This window comes from Lupinus angustifolius, chromosome LG14, assembly GCF_001865875.1.
Source record: "Lupinus angustifolius cultivar Tanjil chromosome LG14, LupAngTanjil_v1.0, whole genome shotgun sequence".
Classification (NCBI taxonomy): domain Eukaryota; kingdom Viridiplantae; phylum Streptophyta; class Magnoliopsida; order Fabales; family Fabaceae; genus Lupinus; species Lupinus angustifolius.
Window position 1 is genome coordinate 1220298 of NC_032022.1, and position 22481 is coordinate 1242778.

At 29.7% G+C, this 22481-nt stretch overlaps 2 protein-coding genes across 2 annotated transcripts; both read right to left on the reverse strand.

Moving 5' to 3' along the window:
- LOC109326184 (ATP synthase subunit O, mitochondrial-like) lies at positions 4107–5152 on the reverse strand. Its single transcript, XM_019558871.1, has 3 exons — positions 5104–5152; positions 4521–4607; positions 4107–4429 (listed from the first exon to the last, which is right to left on the reverse strand). The coding sequence occupies exons 1-3, from the start codon at positions 5146–5148 to the stop codon at positions 4301–4303; spliced, it is 261 nt and encodes an 86-aa protein (XP_019414416.1). The 5' UTR covers positions 5149–5152; the 3' UTR covers positions 4107–4300.
- LOC109327140 (ATP synthase subunit O, mitochondrial-like) lies at positions 6762–10261 on the reverse strand. The gene is made up of 6 exons (XM_019560191.1): positions 10078–10261; positions 9674–9724; positions 9109–9352; positions 7759–7871; positions 7176–7262; positions 6762–7084 (listed from the first exon to the last, which is right to left on the reverse strand). Exons 1-6 carry the CDS (start codon positions 10183–10185, stop codon positions 6956–6958), a joined length of 732 nt encoding a protein of 243 aa, XP_019415736.1. The 5' UTR covers positions 10186–10261; the 3' UTR covers positions 6762–6955.

Consider the following 22481-nt stretch of genomic DNA (forward strand, 5'->3'; position numbering starts at 1 on the left):
AAAAACTTTGATGAGGTGAAAAAGTACAATTATTCTTAGATTAATGGTAAATATTAAATTATATAGATAGATTAATGTAAAGAAATAATTTGAATGTGAAAAATGATTTCAATTTCATCTAATGTTCAATGACTATTACTTTTTAACATAACAAAACATAGGTGTTGTAAACAATCAATTTTAGTGGGGTAGCGACATGGACCAATCACTAATTAATATTAAATTATTATTAGCATATATAATATAAAATATATAAAAAGTATGAAGGAAAAAATGTGAGGAGGATGTGACATGTGGCATGAAGGAAAAAATGTAAGGAGAAATTGACATGTGACATGAGGGAGTTTTTTTTATTATACTGTTAATAGAGAAAAATTAAAATTCAAAGAATCTGAACTATAATATTAAAATTCAGTGCGAAAAATGTCAAAAAACTTTGATGAGGTGAAAAAGTACAATTATTCTTATATTAATGGTAAATATTAAATTATATAGATAGATTAATGTAAAGAAATAATTTGAATGTGAAAAATGATTTCAATTTCATCTAATATTCAATGACTATTACTTTTTAACATAACAAAACATAGGTGTTGTAAACACTCAATTTTAGTGGGGTATCGACATGAACCATTCACTAATTAATATTAAATTATTATTAGCATATAAAATATATAAAAAGTAGAAAGAAAAATATGTTAGGAGCAGGTGACATGTGGCATGAAGGAAAAAATTCAAGGAAAAAGTGACATATGACATAAGATAGTTTTTTTTATTATATTATTAATAGATAGATTCATGTGCTTAGAACCTATGATATATTTTCTTGTTTATATGAAATTTGGAGGGTGGGAAATAAATAAAGGAATATATTTTTCCTTCATTTATGTGAATATGTTTAGGTTTATTGTTGCTTTACTATTTTATGATGATTTGACATAAATCATTTTTATAATGTGATAATAATTTTCGCCTTTAATGATTATAAAATAATTAGAGCAAAGTATTTCACTAATGTAAGAGAAATGGAATTTAATTTTGTTTCCCTAGATAGCCTTCAAACATCTTTTCACCAAAGTATGGAATCAAAAAGTTTAAAGCAGAAATAAAATATGTTGTCATATACCAAAGGAAGACAAGCAAATGAAAGGTCAATGTTTTTTTTTGTATTTTGAAGGCTAAAATTTAAAACTAAAGGATTTTCCTCTCTCATCCTCTGACTCGAAATTTCATTAATCATAATTCTTATTTTTTATTAAATATAAGTTCTTGATTCTAACTAATAAATTAATTTTTGATGACGAGTATCAACTTTTAAATCTTATAGCAAACCAAATATTCCAATTAATCATGTAATCATAAATATCAATTATTATTATTATTATATACTAGCGTGTTGACATGCACTGTCGTGCCTGTCAACCCACTTTTCTATCGTTTGTGATGTATAGTTTGTATTTTATAAATTCAAATATAATTTTTTGCGCTAAATTTACGGTTGAATTTATTCAATTGGTCTAATATTCAATTTTTTAAATACACTTTTAAAATAAGAAGATAATAAGGATAAAATAAGAAAATAATATTATATGATTTTTTGGTAGAAATAAAAAGATATTGATGGCAAAATAGGAAAAACACAAATTACACCATGGTGGGTGGTTATTTTGTGATTTCCCTTTATTAATAGTATAGATATATTTTTGTCTTTATTAGAATATGCAACTTATAATTAATATGTTTGAGGTAATTATATAGGATTATATGTTTTTTAAATTAAAAAATTGAAGGGCAAAATAGGAATATATAAATTATACAAGGTAATATTTACATTATGGTTACTAGTGTGTACATGCACGAACGATCAATATTGTACGGTACTACGTATTTAATTTTTATATACTTCATTTTTTATAATTAGAATATATTTGTTGTATTCGATGTACTTTATATTATAATTTTTGTATGCTTATGACAATATTTAGTTTAAGGTGAGAGATGTGGTTAATTAATGTGTTAGTGGTGGTTAATTAGGATTATATAATTTTTTATAAAAATTAAATAATGTAAAGGGCAAAACAGGAAGTGAAAATTACACCATGGTGGAAGTTACACCATGTTTTGGCTTTATATATAGTATAGATATAATCATGTACTTGAGCCATGATTTCTATTTTAGTTTTTTTGTTTCCGAAACGTATCATCGTAATAAAGACAATTTTGTCCGAGCCGAGAACATCTATAGGTATGTGGGGTCATCAACTTTTCTACTAAGTATTTTTCCATCCACAAAGACTCGAACTTGAGACATTGCTTAAGAGAAATCAAACATATACCACTTAAACTAACACTCGTTATATTTTTGTTTTAGTTTATCAAAATGTTAGTTATCTATACTATATATAAAGCCAAAACTTGAAATAATTTCTCTCATGGTGTAATTTTTATTTCCTATATTGTCCTTAATATTATTTAATTTTTACAAAAAAACTATATAATCCTAAGCAACTACCACCAATACATTAATTAACCACATATCTCACCTAAAATTAAAAATATAATATAAAGTACACCGAACACAACAAATACATTTTAATTCAAAAAAATGAAATATATAAAAATTGAATATGTAGTATTCGTGCCTGTACACTAGTTATTATAACACACAAACTCATTCATACACAAAATTTTATACAAATTAGACATTTATTCAAACAACAACGCTTGTAATACATTCTAGAAATTTATTAAAATATATTATATAATCATCAATTAATATTACTAACCTTTTATATGATGAAATATGATTTCTCCTTTGTCGTGGTAAAACTCTTATTTATTGTTTACCATGCAGTCAGATTTCTCTAATTTTTCCTTTCTTGTAAATTTTGGCTCATTATATAAAAATTGCATTGTTCTAGTTAGTTGGAAAATATAAATCAAGGTTGGTTATATGATTTATAAAAAAAATTATTAAAAAAAAGATCTATGAATTAGAGGTTGGGAAATAAAGAAAATAGCACTTGTGCCTTTAAGGCACATCTTTATGAGAAATACTGATTAACAGCCAATATTTTCATTTGAAAAATGGAAGTGGTGCCTTCCTAACATAACATTTCCATTTTCTAAATCAATCTTGAAAAAGATGAAAAGGTTACACCATATGGGTAATAAATATTTTTGAGTGTATCTTTAGTATTATTTTTTCTCACAAAATGTAATGTAGTGCCACATATTGCTGTATGAAAATATAATATTAATACTATTGGTTGACTATTTAATAATAACCTAATTAATATTTGAAAATTTTCGATAATTCATATTTACTATTTTATCACTTGAATTAGAATACCATTCAATACTTGAATTAGAATTTATATGTTTTAAACATAGATTATTTGTGAAGTGTAGTTATTAATATTGTATTGTAAACGACTTACTTACACAATCTGAATCCCTTTGAATCTCTATCCTATACATGTATTTTTTTTCTTTCTATTTACAACACTTAACGATCCACAACATTATCTCTAATAATTTTACAAAATATCTTGTTATACTTCAAAGTAAAAGTTTGTTCTTGGAACATAATGTTTTATATTACACAACATATCCTTCAAAATCATGTTAAGCTTTTAACAATTATGTCTACGTATGAACTATATATCCTATTCTCACATCCATGTGTTTTCAGTTTATTTTTCCAGTCTTATGTTAAGTTCTTTCTAAAAATAAAAAGTATATAAATTTTATTTGTTACCTTAATTCTTCATATTTCATATATTTTACAATGCTTTATCTCTTTTATTTGACTATGCGTCCTTACTTTGATGATATCCGATAAGACACGAGTTTTTCTGTTCATGTTAGTTGAGTCACAATCTCTACATTTTTTTCCTGTATGTTTATGAGAGCAACAGCTATGACGGCATACATCGACGATATTTGTCCTTTTGTTGCCTGTATCCGGTGTAGAGTTTTGGCTCGGCCACCATGTGGCAGATTATAACAAAATCTACCATGTGGCAGATTATGGCAAACTCTAACATGTGGCAGATTATCGCAAACTCTAACATGTGGCAGATTATCGCAAACTCTCGATCAAATTCTACGATAATTAAACAAACTGAAATGATACCAATTTTTAACAAGAAGCTGGAAAGAGGTAGCTTTTATTTGCAAAATGATGGAATTACATCCAACACAAACCCAGATCTGCAGTAGTTATAATAACCAAGAATTCAATAGTTCTTTCATAAAACCGCGACGATAAAAACTGTCAGGAGAAAAATATTGTCTTCTAGATGCTGCCAATATTTACGGGCTCGCGGAGGATCCTCTCCATCTGTTGTGCCCTAGTCTTGATAGACATGTCAAAGACCTTCTGGTTAAATTCCAGCACTATACCACCAAGGATGCTTGGATCAATCTGAAAAAGTAAAAATCAAAGTTAACAATTGGAACAATATGGCATAATAAGGGGAAGAGGGGGCACAGAAAGAAAGAAAAAACATGAATACCTTTTGTTCAAGATGCACCTTTGCGCCAATACCTAATATCTCCTGAAGAGTATCCTTCAGTGCCTTCTCCTCTTCGGCGGGAAGAGGCTGGTATTAAAACACAGAAAAAATGGATCAACTATTGACTGTTTGATAAGAAAACATGATATCATATATGCAACCAGTCTTTGAAAAGCAATTGCTAATATAATCCCACAACCATCAAAATAGCTCGGCAAACAAAATAAGCATGAGCATTTAGACAGCTTAGTATGACAGACATGAAGGTTAAGGAAAAAAGAGGGATAGAATGGTAGAAGATAAACTAGTCACCTTCATAAACCCCACTTCAATTTATTGTTTTAAATGATAATTTAATTAAGATAAGAATGTTTTTGAAGTATTTCTGACAGATTATACATATGGAATACTGCCTCTCCTAGTCTTTATTTACCAAAAACAAAAGAGAGAGATGTTAACTGAAAGTATGTTATTAATCTTCACAGAAAATTATACAACTGAATTAAGCAATAGAAAGTACAATTATGCAATATGGTGCACTACTTATTAGAGATAAAGTAGCCATCAAAGAAGTACTACTTACAAAGACAGTGGTCACAGTGGCTTTCACTTCTCCCTTATAAGCCATTGACAATTAATTTTTACAAAAAAACTATATAATCCTAAGCAACTACCACCAATACATTAATTAACCACATATCTCACCTAAAATTAAAAATATAATATAAAGTACACCGAACACAACAAATACATTTTAATTCAAAAAAATGAAATATATAAAAATTGAATATGTAGTATTCGTGCCTGTACACTAGTTATTATAACACACAAACTCATTCATACACAAAATTTTATACAAATTAGACATTTATTCAAACAACAACGCTTGTAATACATTCTAGAAATTTATTAAAATATATTATATAATCATCAATTAATATTACTAACCTTTTATATGATGAAATATGATTTCTCCTTTGTCGTGGTAAAACTCTTATTTATTGTTTACCATGCAGTCAGATTTCTCTAATTTTTCCTTTCTTGTAAATTTTGGCTCATTATATAAAAATTGCATTGTTCTAGTTAGTTGGAAAATATAAATCAAGGTTGGTTATATGATTTATAAAAAAAATTATTAAAAAAAAGATCTATGAATTAGAGGTTGGGAAATAAAGAAAATAGCACTTGTGCCTTTAAGGCACATCTTTATGAGAAATACTGATTAACAGCCAATATTTTCATTTGAAAAATGGAAGTGGTGCCTTCCTAACATAACATTTCCATTTTCTAAATCAATCTTGAAAAAGATGAAAAGGTTACACCATATGGGTAATAAATATTTTTGAGTGTATCTTTAGTATTATTTTTTCTCACAAAATGTAATGTAGTGCCACATATTGCTGTATGAAAATATAATATTAATACTATTGGTTGACTATTTAATAATAACCTAATTAATATTTGAAAATTTTCGATAATTCATATTTACTATTTTATCACTTGAATTAGAATACCATTCAATACTTGAATTAGAATTTATATGTTTTAAACATAGATTATTTGTGAAGTGTAGTTATTAATATTGTATTGTAAACGACTTACTTACACAATCTGAATCCCTTTGAATCTCTATCCTATACATGTATTTTTTTTCTTTCTATTTACAACACTTAACGATCCACAACATTATCTCTAATAATTTTACAAAATATCTTGTTATACTTCAAAGTAAAAGTTTGTTCTTGGAACATAATGTTTTATATTACACAACATATCCTTCAAAATCATGTTAAGCTTTTAACAATTATGTCTACGTATGAACTATATATCCTATTCTCACATCCATGTGTTTTCAGTTTATTTTTCCAGTCTTATGTTAAGTTCTTTCTAAAAATAAAAAGTATATAAATTTTATTTGTTACCTTAATTCTTCATATTTCATATATTTTACAATGCTTTATCTCTTTTATTTGACTATGCGTCCTTACTTTGATGATATCCGATAAGACACGAGTTTTTCTGTTCATGTTAGTTGAGTCACAATCTCTACATTTTTTTCCTGTATGTTTATGAGAGCAACAGCTATGACGGCATACATCGACGATATTTGTCCTTTTGTTGCCTGTATCCGGTGTAGAGTTTTGGCTCGGCCACCATGTGGCAGATTATAACAAAATCTACCATGTGGCAGATTATGGCAAACTCTAACATGTGGCAGATTATCGCAAACTCTCGATCAAATTCTACGATAATTAAACAAACTGAAATGATACCAATTTTTAACAAGAAGCTGGAAAGAGGTAGCTTTTATTTGCAAAATGATGGAATTACATCCAACACAAACCCAGATCTGCAGTAGTTATAATAACCAAGAATTCAATAGTTCTTTCATAAAACCGCGACGATAAAAACTGTCAGGAGAAAAATATTGTCTTCTAGATGCTGCCAATATTTACGGGCTCGCGGAGGATCCTCTCCATCTGTTGTGCCCTAGTCTTGATAGACATGTCAAAGACCTTCTGGTTAAATTCCAGCACTATACCACCAAGGATGCTTGGATCAATCTGAAAAAGTAAAAATCAAAGTTAACAATTGGAACAATATGGCATAATAAGGGGAAGAGGGGGCACAGAAAGAAAGAAAAAACATGAATACCTTTTGTTCAAGATGCACCTTTGCGCCAATACCTAATATCTCCTGAAGAGTATCCTTCAGTGCCTTCTCCTCTTCGGCGGGAAGAGGCTGGTATTAAAACACAGAAAAAATGGATCAACTATTGACTGTTTGATAAGAAAACATGATATCATATATGCAACCAGTCTTTGAAAAGCAATTGCTAATATAATCCCACAACCATCAAAATAGCTCGGCAAACAAAATAAGCATGAGCATTTAGACAGCTTAGTATGACAGACATGAAGGTTAAGGAAAAAAGAGGGATAGAATGGTAGAAGATAAACTAGTCACCTTCATAAACCCCACTTCAATTTATTGTTTTAAATGATAATTTAATTAAGATAAGAATGTTTTTGAAGTATTTCTGACAGATTATACATATGGAATACTGCCTCTCCTAGTCTTTATTTACCAAAAACAAAAGAGAGAGATGTTAACTGAAAGTATGTTATTAATCTTCACAGAAAATTATACAACTGAATTAAGCAATAGAAAGTACAATTATGCAATATGGTGCACTACTTATTAGAGATAAAGTAGCCATCAAAGAAGTACTACTTACAAAGACAGTGGTCACAGTGGCTTTCACTTCTCCCTTATAAGCCATTGACAATTCCACAAACCTCTTTGCAATGGTGTCTATGTTTTTAAGCCTCAGATTCTCGGAGACGATAACTTCACAACAAATGAATTATAGCATCAGGCAAAATAATATAGCATGTAATTACTTTTAGCTGAATTAAACTATTAAGTGCTACAAAACGGTCAGTCTTTCAAGGCAACAAGAATTCAGCATCCAAATTTATAAAAAAAATCCAAACAAGATGGCATATCTTTGTGATAAAATCAGATTATTATTACATGATGGCATATTTTGAGGGAAAAATCAAAAGAAAACACCATTATTTATTCTTATATGAAACAGGTCCTAACACACAGCTGAGTTCTATTACCAAGAAAAAATAGGATAACCATGATGCAGAAGTCCTTTTTGCTAGCACGATAACTTGAGCCCTTATATTTATATGTAAAGCAATGTTTGCATATATTAGAATGGGTAGAATTGAAATAGAACAGAGTGGAACAAGATGGGAAGTGAAGCAGTAGATTGGAGTGGGATAAAATTACTACTCCAATGTTCGGGTATTTTATAATGAAACAGAACAAAGTTTCAGTACCATCGTTTGGGAAGGGGATAGAATGGGAAGACTATCAATTATATTATTCTTATATTACACTTATTTCTATATTAGTTAGATATTATTCACACTATGTCTGCTTGACTATATTTTTTTGCAGCGAGCTTCTTCACACAGTGCAATGTCTCAAAGCATATATTCATGACAAAATTAGGATTCTTATTCCCAGGATTCAGACGACATATTGGATGATAAAAAACTATTAGAGTGTAATCTCTAATCAAGGACATTAAATTGAAGATGCATAGAACCGACTGAAAGATGCTAGTGAATCAAATCTCTCTACATACCATAACATACAGGTAAGTTCTCCCTGTGCCATAATATATTTCGGGGTAAAGCAATGTGGATAGATATACATTAAATCTCCACACTGCTTCAAAAAGGGAAAGATGATGCCAACATCAATGATACGAAGTTCCTTTTTTCTTCAATTAAACATATTCTATAAAACAAGACACATCTATGAATTATGAATATTTTCTCTTAAGCTTTCAATTTTATATACGTGTATATGTTGTGTCCGCATCATACATTTTTTTTTAAATTCAGTGTGTCTGTCATTTCTGTGTCGGTGCTTATTAGAATGTAAAAATTTCCCCTACTCAATCTGTTCAAACCATAAAGGTTAAACTACCTCAAAAATTACTTCAGAAATTTCAATGTAACAATAACTTTGTCAAAATCATACTGCAATATGAAGCTTATCATACCAAGAAAGTTCTTTGTAACCTCGGAAAACTTAGCTTCACCACAAATTGCCTGGATGGCCTTTACTCTAATATCCTTAGCAACAGACGGGTCCTTTGTAAAATCTGAAAATACAACACTATTCTTTACTGCCTCAGCAAATGTAAGAAGCTCAGACTCCACCTTTTCCACTGCATTAGCTTTCACTGCTGCAATATACAGAGCAGTGGCATAGTTTCCTGAACCCCCATACAAAGCCTTTGGGATCTAAAAAACGCAAACAAAAACCAAAAAGATAAGGTGAAAAAACTAACATCCTTAAACAACGACAAACACTATGACAATAAAAATATGTTCAGAACTATTCAATTAGGCCAAAACAAAATACAATATGATAGGAAAAACATATCCTTTTACAGAGCAATTAAACCAACAACATTTAAACTTATTCCTTGAAGACTTATATAAAAGTAATTGTGCATTCGTTTTCCTTAAATTTTCCTATCTTCTATTAATCACAAGAAAGCACAATCCATTCCATAGCGGACCGAGGCGCATCGGTGAATATGTTCAAGATATTCCATTTACCTTAACTTTCTTCTCCTTTTGTCCGGGAAAATCAGCATAGTTTCTGGAGGCCTGCACAAACAAAAGATAAGATGAGAAAACTATAAGCAAAATAACAGAAAATGAAAATAAAAATAAAAAACACATATTCAGCCAATAACAATAAATCGTGAAACACAATCCCAGATTAAAAGTGAGTTCATCGTATAGCAACCCTAACCTCAGAACAGATAAAAACATTTTTCCCAAAATCACAAGAACGCAGATTCTTACAATTCAAACAGATCACTCAATCCAATAACAAACGGTGAAAATGAGTGAATTTTGTTCAAAAAAACACATAAAAGGGGGTTATTTATGAAACATTTATTCATAAAACTGAGATTAAAAAGAGAAATTTGGATAAGAGATTTAGATTGGTTCACCAGGGAAGTGGAAGGAGCAATAAGAGATCGTTGAAGATTGGATCTCTGAGAAGTGAGAATCTGTAATTTGTTGAAGATTCCCGATCTGACTCGATTGCATAGTGCCATATCTTCGGTACAAAAACCCTAATTTCGTGAACAAAAGTTCTCTTCTGAAATTGATACAAATGATGTTAGTTTTAGTTGGAGTAAAATAAATAAGTGGCTAAAATCACAATTATCAATAATAATTTAGGGAACCCGGAAAATGAATTGGAATTATGTAATTAAATAATTAAAATTAGAAGAGAAAAAAATGTATACGGTTTAAAGAGTTTTTTACACTAAGAGTTCATGATAAATTTCAGTAATCGATAAAATTATACCATATACCTTAAAATTTTACTCGTGGTCTATTGGATCACTAAGGTTGATGGTTTGGGAGTAACACTTGTTGGGATAAACCATAAAATGAGACACTAGTTCTTTATCTAAAAAAGATAAGGGAATACTTTTGGTAAGAACAAAAAATATACCTTAAAATTACTAATAAAATGTTGTCGAGTTGTGTAAGATCTTAGAAAGTTAAAAATGTTAAATGTTCGATTATTATAAGTGGTACTTATTGAGAGACAAAAAAACACTATGAAAGGAATTAGTTTATTATACCGCACACTTTCAAAGAAATTATTAGTTCATTATTAGATTGTACACTCCAAAAAAATTAATTTATTACTTTTGGGTAAATATACTCTTCATAATATAAAAAATATACCTTTGAACTAATTGGTTTACATAAAATATTTATATTTTGTAAAGGAATACAATCTTATAATTGTTTGTAATAGGGTCTATTATATTATTATAATAATTGAGGTATATATTATAAATAATTATATTTACTAATTTGTTATAATGGATATAAAATATGATGTTTATATATAATTTTTTGATTTAATTATTTTAATATGTATATATTGACAGTATAACTATTTTTTACACTATGAGCAAATTACACACCATAATTTATTAATCATTTTTACTTTCAAACAAAAGTAATACAAATCAACGGTGAATAATGTGCTGAAAGTGTAAAAAAATGCATCGATTTTAAACTTATAATTTTTATCCGTTTAATAGTATGTTCGCTTAGATGATACCCTTATACTTAATGTTATTCCTAATGAAAATTATCTAATTAATTAACAGAAGAATCAAATCACTATATGTTACATATTTACCTGCTCAAGTAATTAACTGGAATACAACATAAAACATTTAAATAAAACATTAATTATTACACGTGTGGTATATATTTCAAAATATTTACGGAAGTAATGTATTTTTTATAAAACTCGTGGATGATATCCACAACTTTGGGGAAGTCGTGGACCAGGAATGCGACTTCCCTGACATATTCTCTCTCCTCCATGGAAGTCGTGTTTCCTATTCATGACTTTCACTTAGGTGTTGAACCATGACCCATGAAAACCACTATGCTACACAATATTTTTATTACTAATATACAATGGAAATCGTGTTTAGAGTACACGACTTCTAAGAGAATGTGTCAGGGAAGTTGCATTCCTGGTCCACGACTTCCCCAAAGTTGTGGATCTCATCCACGAGTTCCCTAAAAACTACACTACTTCCGTAAATATTTTGAAACATATACTAAATGTATAATAGTATAGTTTGACTACACTATACACGTAACTTTTCATGTTATCATGTTCAAGTATACATACTTTATGCATATTCAAATTCAAAATAAAGAAAGAAGCAGTATGTAGTAGTAGCTACATTTCATTTCAGGTGTTGCATTATATAACAGTGAGTATAAGCAAATAAAAGCACAAAAAGTTTGAGCATGTTATAAATAAATGTCATTCACCGAGGGAGGAACATCTCATTTGTCTTAATAATGGTATGAGGCTTGACAATCCACTGGTAAACTTGACTTGAGGTCCTATAATAGTTTAGTCCCTACAACAATTATGTAACTTAGTTCACAACAGTTAACTAGTGCTAAGAAAATATGGTATTATCTATTCCTAATAGATATTGCATCATCTATCATTCATTCGCACTATAAACAATATAAATAATAAATGGAAGAACAATAAATAACAACTGATTAATTAACACATTATAAACAATAACTGGAAGAATAAATAACAACTAATTAATTGTTCAAGAAATAGGGTTTCGTATCAATTAAGTGCCTTCTGATCAGGTCATGAATTCAAATCTTGGAAACTATCGTTCGCATATATCTACATCCTCCGGAGTGGCTCGTACATTGTGTCACACTTTTAATTTCCATTATTAAATGCATTTCTCTGTTTTGGTTTTGATTCTTAAAGTCTTAAACACAATGTTGTGTTCATCGAAACAATTCCAAGCTACATGATCATCATCACATAGCCTCATCCGAACCGTGACTCGAATTTTCTCCTCCTACGTTCTCGGAGATTTCGTCGGTGTTTTCAACAATGGCGTTGCAGATCCTGGTCTTCTCACCATCGAATTTGAAGAATCTCTGCAAAAAAACAGTTGAATCTGAAAATCAGCATTCTCTTGATGTTGATTTTCAGAAGTGAAGATACTCAATTGCTCATGAAAAAACGGTTATTCAAGAAGCTGAATGAAACTACGTCGTTTTCTTACTGTGTTTGAGATTTTGGAAAAAAGGGACTAAAATATAAAAAGAGATAAAAATTTGAAATGCAATGTTTATATTTTTCAGATCTGTTCAGTTCGCGCTCTTTCTAACGAACGATAAAATGTGAAATAAGTAAAAGGGATTGGGCCTCTGGCCCAAGTTTTGTTTTAATAAAAAAATGATAAAAGGGCTCAGAAGATTTTGTTTAAAAAACATGGGTTATTATTATTGTTTTAGACTTTTGAGTGAAATTCTTACATCATATCAAGAATTTGTATTAGTTTTTTATCCTGAAAATTATAGTATGGACTATAAAATGAAATGATTCTTTTTATAAAATGGAAGTTTTAATATTAAAATTTTGAAACAATTAATATCATTTTAAATATGTATATGTTTGATTTAGTTGGTTTTGTGTGTCAATTGGTGATTCTCATAACTTCTTAACTAAATTTGGTACAATAGTTTCAATATATCAATTTGGTAAATCATTCTTTCTTAATAGAGATCAATATGTATTATGTAAACCAATAACATGTGGTATTCTTAATAATGTGAATATTAAATAAATAATATAAAATTTTGTAAATTCTTACATAAAATTAAATGTTAAATAATATGTTATGTTCATTAAAAGTATGGTAATTTGTAATTAGAAATTTTATAGAGAAGTATTGAGAATAAAATGAATTTGAAAGCTAATGTAAAGAATGCAACAAAAAAAATTAAACAAACATTGAGAATAAAAGAAACTATTAATAAGAGTGATAAGGTTTTTAAAAATATGATCAATGGACTCAATATTCCATATTACAAATTCAATTAGTGTCAAATCTCAAAGCAAAATTAAAATGGCAAAAATTAACTTTCGGATGTTACATTTCAAGAGAAAATTTCTTTATATACAATAAAATGAATAAATAAATGCATGCAATTAATCTTGTCCATGGTTTCCTTTGGCGATGTAGATAAAGACACATGAGCTTGATGTTATGCCCCAAAATATCTAGTAACCAAAAGAGAAAAAGAACATTTATTATTTTGTGCAAAGTCAATTGAGAAACACAAACTTATGATGACTTCATGAGTAAATAGAAAACAACACTATGTCTAGGTAGTATATAAATATAAAATAACTACATATTATTGTGAAATAAGAGGAAGACAATAAATGTGAAAATTTAATAAACGAGTAATTACATATTATTGTATTAAATTCTTTTATTCAGAAGAAAATAAATATAATACTTATAAATCAATAATTAATAAATAAAATATTATTTTATAATATATATTATTTTTTTTTTTTTGCCGGAAATGAAATTTAGTAGGTTGTGGGTTATTTGAATATAACTACAAGAGATGCATTTATGATGTGGGTCACATGGAAATTTCAACTAAGTAGATTAATAAAAGGATATTTTCATATTTATGCAATTAGGTAGTATATAAATATAAAATAATGCTTGGTTTGGTCGACTCATCCATCACATTTATGAGAGACGTAATGGACATGTTAGGTCTACATCTGAATAAAAAGTTTCATACTCAACTCATTGAATAATTATGATAGATTGAAGCATCTTATCCTAAAAAAATTAAAACTTTGAAAGTTCTTTTCATCTTCCTTCCCTTTGCTTTCACAAATTTCAGGGGAACACTATAAATTTTTAGAAAATTAGAAAAAGTAATTAAAATCATTAAAGTATAAATATTAAATGAGTCAATTATTCATCCTTCCCTTTGTTTATATAAGAATCTTTCTATTTGTAGCAATTCCAAAGACATACCATATGAGTCAATTATTCATCTAATATCATTAGGGCTGGGAATAAATATTAAATGTATATAGTCAATTAAACACTTATATGTTGTTAAAATAACTAAAACATAAGTCTGTTGTTTTTTTTAAGAGTAAATTATACTGATACCTCTAAGTTTTAATGAAATTATACAATCCATCACCTTACTTTTATATATATACACAAATCTCCATAATTTTTATACTTTCATTACACTCCATGCATGAGAAATAAATGTAATCTTTTAAACAAAAAATGTAATAAATGCAATTAAGTTAAACAAAATATTGATATATTATATAGACAAGTCCAAATAATATACAAATAAATGTATCTTTATTATTTTTTTGTTATAGAATGCATCAAAAATTCTAAAGAAATATTGTTTAAATCGCTCATATAATATATCATAACGAACCAAAAATAATAAAGATACATTCATTTGTATATTATTTGGACTTGTCTCCATAATATATAATGTTTTGTTTAACTTAATTGCATTTATCACATTTATTGTTTAAAATATTACACTTATTTTTCATATAGGGTAGTCAATGTAATGAAAGTATAAAAATTAGGAAGTTTGTGTAGATGTAAAAAAAGTTAGAGGTAATTTGTGTAATTTCGCTAAAGTTCAGAAGTGTAATTCTAATTTACTCTTTTTTAAATTAATATTTTAATGAAGTGACAGTGTTTCTTTGTCTGTACCTAAAATATGGTTGGTATCATTTTTGGGCTATTGGATTGATAATAAAAGGGTCGTGTTAAGATATAATTTATTAAAAAAATAAAACAAAAAATTACAAACTGTTCAACACTTCTACTATCCTGAAATAATATTTCTTTTATTTGGTAATAGTAAGATTTTAATCTAAATTAAAGTATTAGAAATATCTAAAAAAATTAGTCTTCAAATTCACACACACAGATATATATATATATATATATATATATATAAAAGTAGTTTTTTTGGTTGATTAATTATTGATACTTTTAGATGAAATGGATTGAGTTGATATTAGTTTAAATAAAGAAAAAAAGATTTGATATGATTGGAATATCATTGTGCAGAATAATATGAGGAGCATTGAATGTACTTACAAGTCAAACAAACACATTATGAGTCTTCATATCATTGAAAAATTATCCAAACAACAAAAAGAAAGGTTAGACAGTAGTATATTTCAAAGTGCAAAATCATGGTCATGAAACTTATTGAAATTAAAATCCTAGTGCCAAATTACTCACATGACAACCATATCTTAAAAGAGTTTAAAATCTATGCATTGACTATGTAAACTTTTTTATACTGTCAGCACATCATCCACCATTGATTTATAATACTTTTATTTGAAAGTCGATACTAGCAAACATATGAATAGTGGGGATTTGCTGACAGTGTAAAAATCATTTACGCTGTCAGTGTATACATATTAAATCCATATGCTTTATGATCTTTTATATATATTATTCCATTTTAGAACATATTCTAATTTGGTTTTGACTCAACCATCTTATTCGAACTCTTCTTGTTACCTTATTAAGGCTTTCTCACAAATACAGGCTCTTATGGATATATATGTGGTCTTTGTCACTTATTCCCAACCATTGATTATTATAGATTTTTTTCTACTCATATATATTGTACAATATTTTTATTTGTACTTTTTCATTTTCAAAATTTGTAAGGGATATTATAATGTCAGGCTTATGCTATGTGGGTTCGGGAGTAATATAAAGATGGGTTTGCATTTATAAATAAAAAATAGAATAATTTGTGAAGATAATTATTTCATATTTAGAGAGGAGGAATTTGGCTTTACTAGCTATATAGTAGATAGTTGACATTTTGTATTTTGTATTTGTGGTAGATATCCACTTTGTGGGTTTTATTGTGATGATTTTAATATTCTCTTTATCATTAGTGCTATCTTAAAAGAATCTATAATACCTATCTTTTTGGAGACTGATTAAGTATATGTAATTCAAAGGTTTTATATGTAAATGGATTGATGAACCTAATACTTTAATATTTGGTGTCCAATTTGTTTATTAGTATTATTTTTTGAGTAAATTATACTTACAGTCTTAAGTTTTAGTGAAATTAGATATAATACTTTTATTTTTTCTTATACAAATCACTCATATTTATATGTATATTATAATAATTATCACTGTACGATAAATAACTGTTATTTTTTAAATAAAAATGGATGAAAAATGTAATTAAGTTAAACAAAATATGGTACATTGTGGAAACAAGTCGAAATAGCATAAGAATCAAAATCTCTTCATTATTTTTGGTTCGTTACATAATACATCAATAATTCTAATGAGATTTTGTTTAAATCTCTTTTATACTATATTGTAACGAATAAAAAATAATGAAAATATATTGATTTGTATACTATTTGGACTTGTTTTCATAATATACCATATTTTGTTTAACTTAATTATACTTATCATCATTTTTGTTTAGAAGATTACACATAACTCCCTAGTAGGGGTAGTATATGTAATATGTATCTATAAATTATGGGTTTTGTGTTGGTGTAAAAAATGAATGAGTAATTTATATAATTTTACTAAAATTCAAAATATGTGAAGGTAATTTAATCTTATTTTTTATCTATTAGTTAGTTTTTGCTCATTAAAGTTTTAGAACTTTGATGTGGTTGGATGTGTGAGAGCTAAAAAAAAAATAGTATTTGTTGTCTACAAAAACCGTTGGTATAGAGTTAGATTTTTAAGTATGGTGTCACATTTGCAATTCTTGTTGTGTTAATTGAAAATACTTTGTTGGTAGATAAAAAAATCACTTTGACAATTTCATCATCTACAAATAATTTAGTATTAAGCTATGAGGTAAGAAAACCATGACCACACACAAAAAATATACTAGTGGACATAAGAGTGAGCATTACACTTTGATCTAGATTAAAATTGAATTTTCCTAAGGTGTTCCCTAGGGCACATTTTAATAAATCTTAATGATAAGTTAGCATTGGAAATTGGTTATATTAACACACATAATTTGTATACATATATCAACTTCCAATTCAAGCATATTCATCATGAGTTTCTTAAAATATGTGTGCTAGTACACACATTAGAAAATTCATTATGATTTAATCATTCCCAATCCCAACTATGAAGAATGATGAAATTAAACCTCATCAAATTATACTCTTAAATTATTTATCACTTTTTACATTATAAATTATTCCACTACCCATCCACTTTAATTGGTATCTGAGCATTTTTTATTTATATTTTTTCCTTATTTGTAACGCACTCCATGGAGTGAGATTAAAATTTGAATATTATTGTAGTTTTTTTTCTTCATGTTTTTCCCCATATTTCTCTATTACTATTTACTATAGGGAATCAAAAAACATTAGTTGTAATTTTCCATATTTGCCTTTAGTACATTAAATAAAGTGTTATTATATTTAATACGAATTGTTGGAGATATTTTGATAAAAAATATACTATAGTGACATGGATAATTAACACTTCTGATGATTGTTTTAATTTTTGCGCATTATATTGTAGTGATAATTAAATGAGACAATAGATTACATATATATCTATAAACGTAAGTCCATTATGTTGATCTTCAATTTTTTCTCACCATTTTTCACAAAGGAAAAAGCATCATAAATACAAAACCCATAAAATTGTACCAAATTTGCTGAAGAAATTAAGATTGGAATATTTTTCCAAATAATATTTGATGGATTCGTCTTGCTTATAATGTACGCAGACACACATTCTCTTCTTTCAAATAATTATCCACACTTTGTTCTCTCATTTTATTTTTTTAGTGTATATTACCTGAAAAGGAGCAAGCATGACTAAAATATCATTAAGAAGTTGCTGACATTGGAACCTTTCTATAATGTTTATTAACAATATCAAAATCAAGCTATTTTTAATAAGGGTCAAACATACACGTTACAAGACTAGATGAAATAGGTATTTTTTTAATTGTGCTTTAATGAGGGAATATTGAATTTTTAAACAAAGGTGATCACCATAAACCATGGTTATCAAAACTGTACCTTCAAAGCCAATTCAACTGAAAAATCGGTCACTATATTCATAAGATACAATAAATATACAAGGCAAAATCGATTATAGCAACTAGTTTTCATTTAAACCGAACTGATTATACTAGACAATTTTCATTTGAAATTACATTTTTATGAAAATGACTTAATTTTTATCATAAATTTATTCCGAAGGACAAAAAACATCAATTTAGTTCCTAGAACTGGACCAATCTATATAGCTCCCTATAGGATGGCACCGTTAGAGATAACAGAATTGAAGAAACAATTGGAGGACCTACTACCAAAACAGTTCGTCAGACCGAGTGTTTCTCCATGGGGTGCTCCCGTTTTGTTTCTGAAGAAGAAGGACGGTAGTATGCAGTTGTGTACCGACTATCGACAATTGAACAAGGCGACTATCAAGAACAAGTACCTGTTGCCAAGGATTGATGATTGATTGACCAGCTGAGAGGAGCTACAATGTTTTCAAAGATCGATCTTCGATCTGGGTATCATCAAATACGCGTAAAGTCAAAAGACATTCCGAAGACAGCTTTTCGGATGTGTTATGGCCATTACGAATACCTTGTAATGCCATTTGGTGTGTCCAACGCTCCTGTAGTGTTCATGGATTACATGAACATAATTTTTCATCCATACCTCGACACGTTTGTGGTCGTGTTTATCGACGATATCCTGATTTATTCAAAGAATCAAGACGAACATGTCGAGCATCTGCAAGTGGTGTTGCAAATTTCGAAGGACAATCAACTCTATGCCAAACTGTCAATGTGTGAGTTTTGGTTAGAGTCGGTGAATTTTCTCGGTAATGTGATATCGAAAGGAGGAATCGTCGTAGATCCTGCGAAAGTGGAGACAGTAATGGAATGGAATTCTCTAAAGTCGGTGACGAAGATCAGAAGCTTTCTTGGATTAGCAGGGTATTATCGAAAATTTATCGAAGGATTTTCGAAGTTAGCCTTGCCTCTAACTACGCTAACGAGGAAAGACAAACCCTTTGTCTGGACGACAAAGTGTGAAGCAAACTTTCAAGAATTGAAGAGAAGGTTGACCACAACGCCTGTGTTGGTTTTGCCAGACCCAAACGAAAACTTCAGCATGTATTGTAACACATCAAAGCAAGGTTTAGGTTACATGTTGATACAACAAAGGAAAGTAGTGGCTTATGCGTCAAGACAGTTGAAAACACATGAGCATAACTACCCAACGCATGATTTGGAACTAGTTGCAATCGTGTTTGCTCTCAAGATATGGAGACATCTTCTGTATGGCGTGATATTCGAAGTTTTCAGCGACCATAAAAGCTTGAAGTATCTGTTCGACCAGAAGGAACTGAACATGAGGCAAAGACGATGAATGAAATTCCTCAAGGACTACGATTTTGATCTTCAGTACCACCCCGAAAAGGCTAACGTGGTGGTTGATGCCTTAAGTAGAAAATCTCTCCATATGGCAATCATGATGGTCAGAGAAATGGGATTGATAGAGGATTTCAGGGATTTAAATCTCGCGGTTCAAGTAAGACCTAAAAGTTTGACTTTAGGTATGCTTACCGTAACAAATAAGTTTCTGGAACAACTGAAGGTTTGTAAGGTTCGGATCCAAAAGCACAAGAGAAGATAGTCTTTTTGGCTGAAGTAAAAGCTCCGGAATTTCAGGAAGGACCGACGGGATACTCAAATGCAAGAATCGAGTCTGCGTGCCAATAGATCCCGATTTAAGAATGGTAATCTTGAACGAAGCTCATGAAAGCAAGCTAAGTATTCATCCTGGAGCTACCAAGATGTATCAGGACCTAAAGAAGATGTTTTGGTGGTTCGATATGAAAAAGGATGTAGCAGAGTATGTCTCACGCTGCTTGGTGTGCCAAAAAGCGAAAATTGAGCACAAGCGACCCGGTGGAGAACTTCAACCCTTAAATATCCCGGTTTGGAAATGGGATAGCATTTCAATGGATTTCCTGAGCGGTTTGCCACGAACTCAGAAAGGATACGACGTTGTTTGGATAATAGTGGATCGTTTGACGAAAACAACTTATTTTCTACCAATCAACATAAAATACCCTTTGGAGAAACTGATGGAGTTATTATGCATCAAGGAGATTGCCTGATTGCATGGTATTCCTACATCTCAGATAGAGACCTGCGCTTCACCTCGAAGTTTTGGAATGGTTTGCAAACAACTTTGGGTACCAAGTTGAGTATGAGTTTAGCCTACCATCCACAGACTGATGGTCAATCAGAAAGGACCATTCAATCATTGGAAGATCTTCTCAGAGCTTGCTTGTTGGAGCATTCGGGAAGCTGGACTGACTCCCTACATTTGATTGAGTTCACCTACAATAATAGTTTTCATTCCAGTATCAGAATGGCGCCATACGAAGCTCTCTATGGCAGAAAGTGTAGAACACCCCTATGTTGGTTTAAGGCGGGAGAAAATCTAGTGTTAGGACCCGATGTGGTTCAACAGACGACGGAGAAAATTAGAATGATAAGGGAAAACATGAAGACTGCATAGAATAGACAGAAGAGTTATTATGAGGAGAACCTCTGAGCTTTGAAGAAGGAGATCATATGTTTATGAGGGTGGTTCCAATAATTGGCATTGGCAGAATGCTTAAATCCCGTAAGCTTACCCCTAGGTTCATAGGGCATACCAAATCATTATAAAAGTCGGATTGGTAGCTTACCAAATAGCCTTGCCCTCTTTGCTGTCAAACCTACATAATGTCTTCCATGTGTCCCAACTCAGAAAATACATTAGTGACCCGTCGCATGTCATTGAACCCGACTCAATTCAGGTAAAGGATAATCTCACTTTCGAGAATTTTCCGTTGAGAATTACCAATTGGAGTGAGGCAAGGAAATCGCCTTAGTTAAGGTGATTTGGAGTCAGACGAATGGAGAAGATGCTACTTGAGAGGTCGAAAGTGGCATGAAGGAATCATTTCCACATCTGTTTTCTTAGAAGGCACGTTTAATTTTCGAGGACGAAAATCTTATAAGTTGGGGAGGATTTTAACACCGTGTTTTTCCGAACAGGTTTAATTAAGTAATTAGTTGTTAATGAATTAATTATATAAATTAATCAGTAATGTTTTAGACTAAACATCATTTGAGTTTTAGTCTTGTATTATAATATTCTTGTTTGCCCTATTTTTTCAAGATTTTTGGGGAATAAAAGTTTTCGAAACGATTTCGGGTCGTTTTGTCGAGTTTTTGCCCAGTTTTTGAGTTCCGTAACTCAGAATCAAATTCCAATTTTGCTGTTGGCTTCGAAATATTATTTCTAGTCAAAATAGACACCAAGTTTGTCTGTAACTCATGTCTAGGTATTTTTACCTCGAAATTCAAGTTTCGACGTTTCAAGCAAAAAACCTAAACCGGTAGATCGTATATTTCTGGACGAAGTTATCCGGTAATATTCGGGCACGATTTCAATTGCGAAATCAGGTCGCATCAATCAAGTTGGAGTATTAATCACATCATGGATCAATGACTTGTCAAACAAGCAAAGTCAAAGCTTCTATAATCCCCTAAATCACTCCCCAAATATCCTCACTCCACCACCATTAGACACATCACCTTAGCTAGCCTAAAGCTAGATTGCCTCATTAATTTTCAGATTTGAGAGAGGGTGAGGCTCTCCTATAAATACTTCACCCCATCCTCTCATTTTAAAACTAATCCTCCTAAAGAAAGTTAAGGTATTCTTCCTCTTAGTATGTTTTCTTTAAATATTTTGTAAGTCATGACTAAAGGGGATGATAATAAATCATATGAACCTTTGTGTAGTTTTTGACTTATGTAAAACTTAAAATTTCTTCCTTGTTCTTAGATGGAAAAACTATATCTTTGGACAAGGTTAGATCAGTTTATTTGC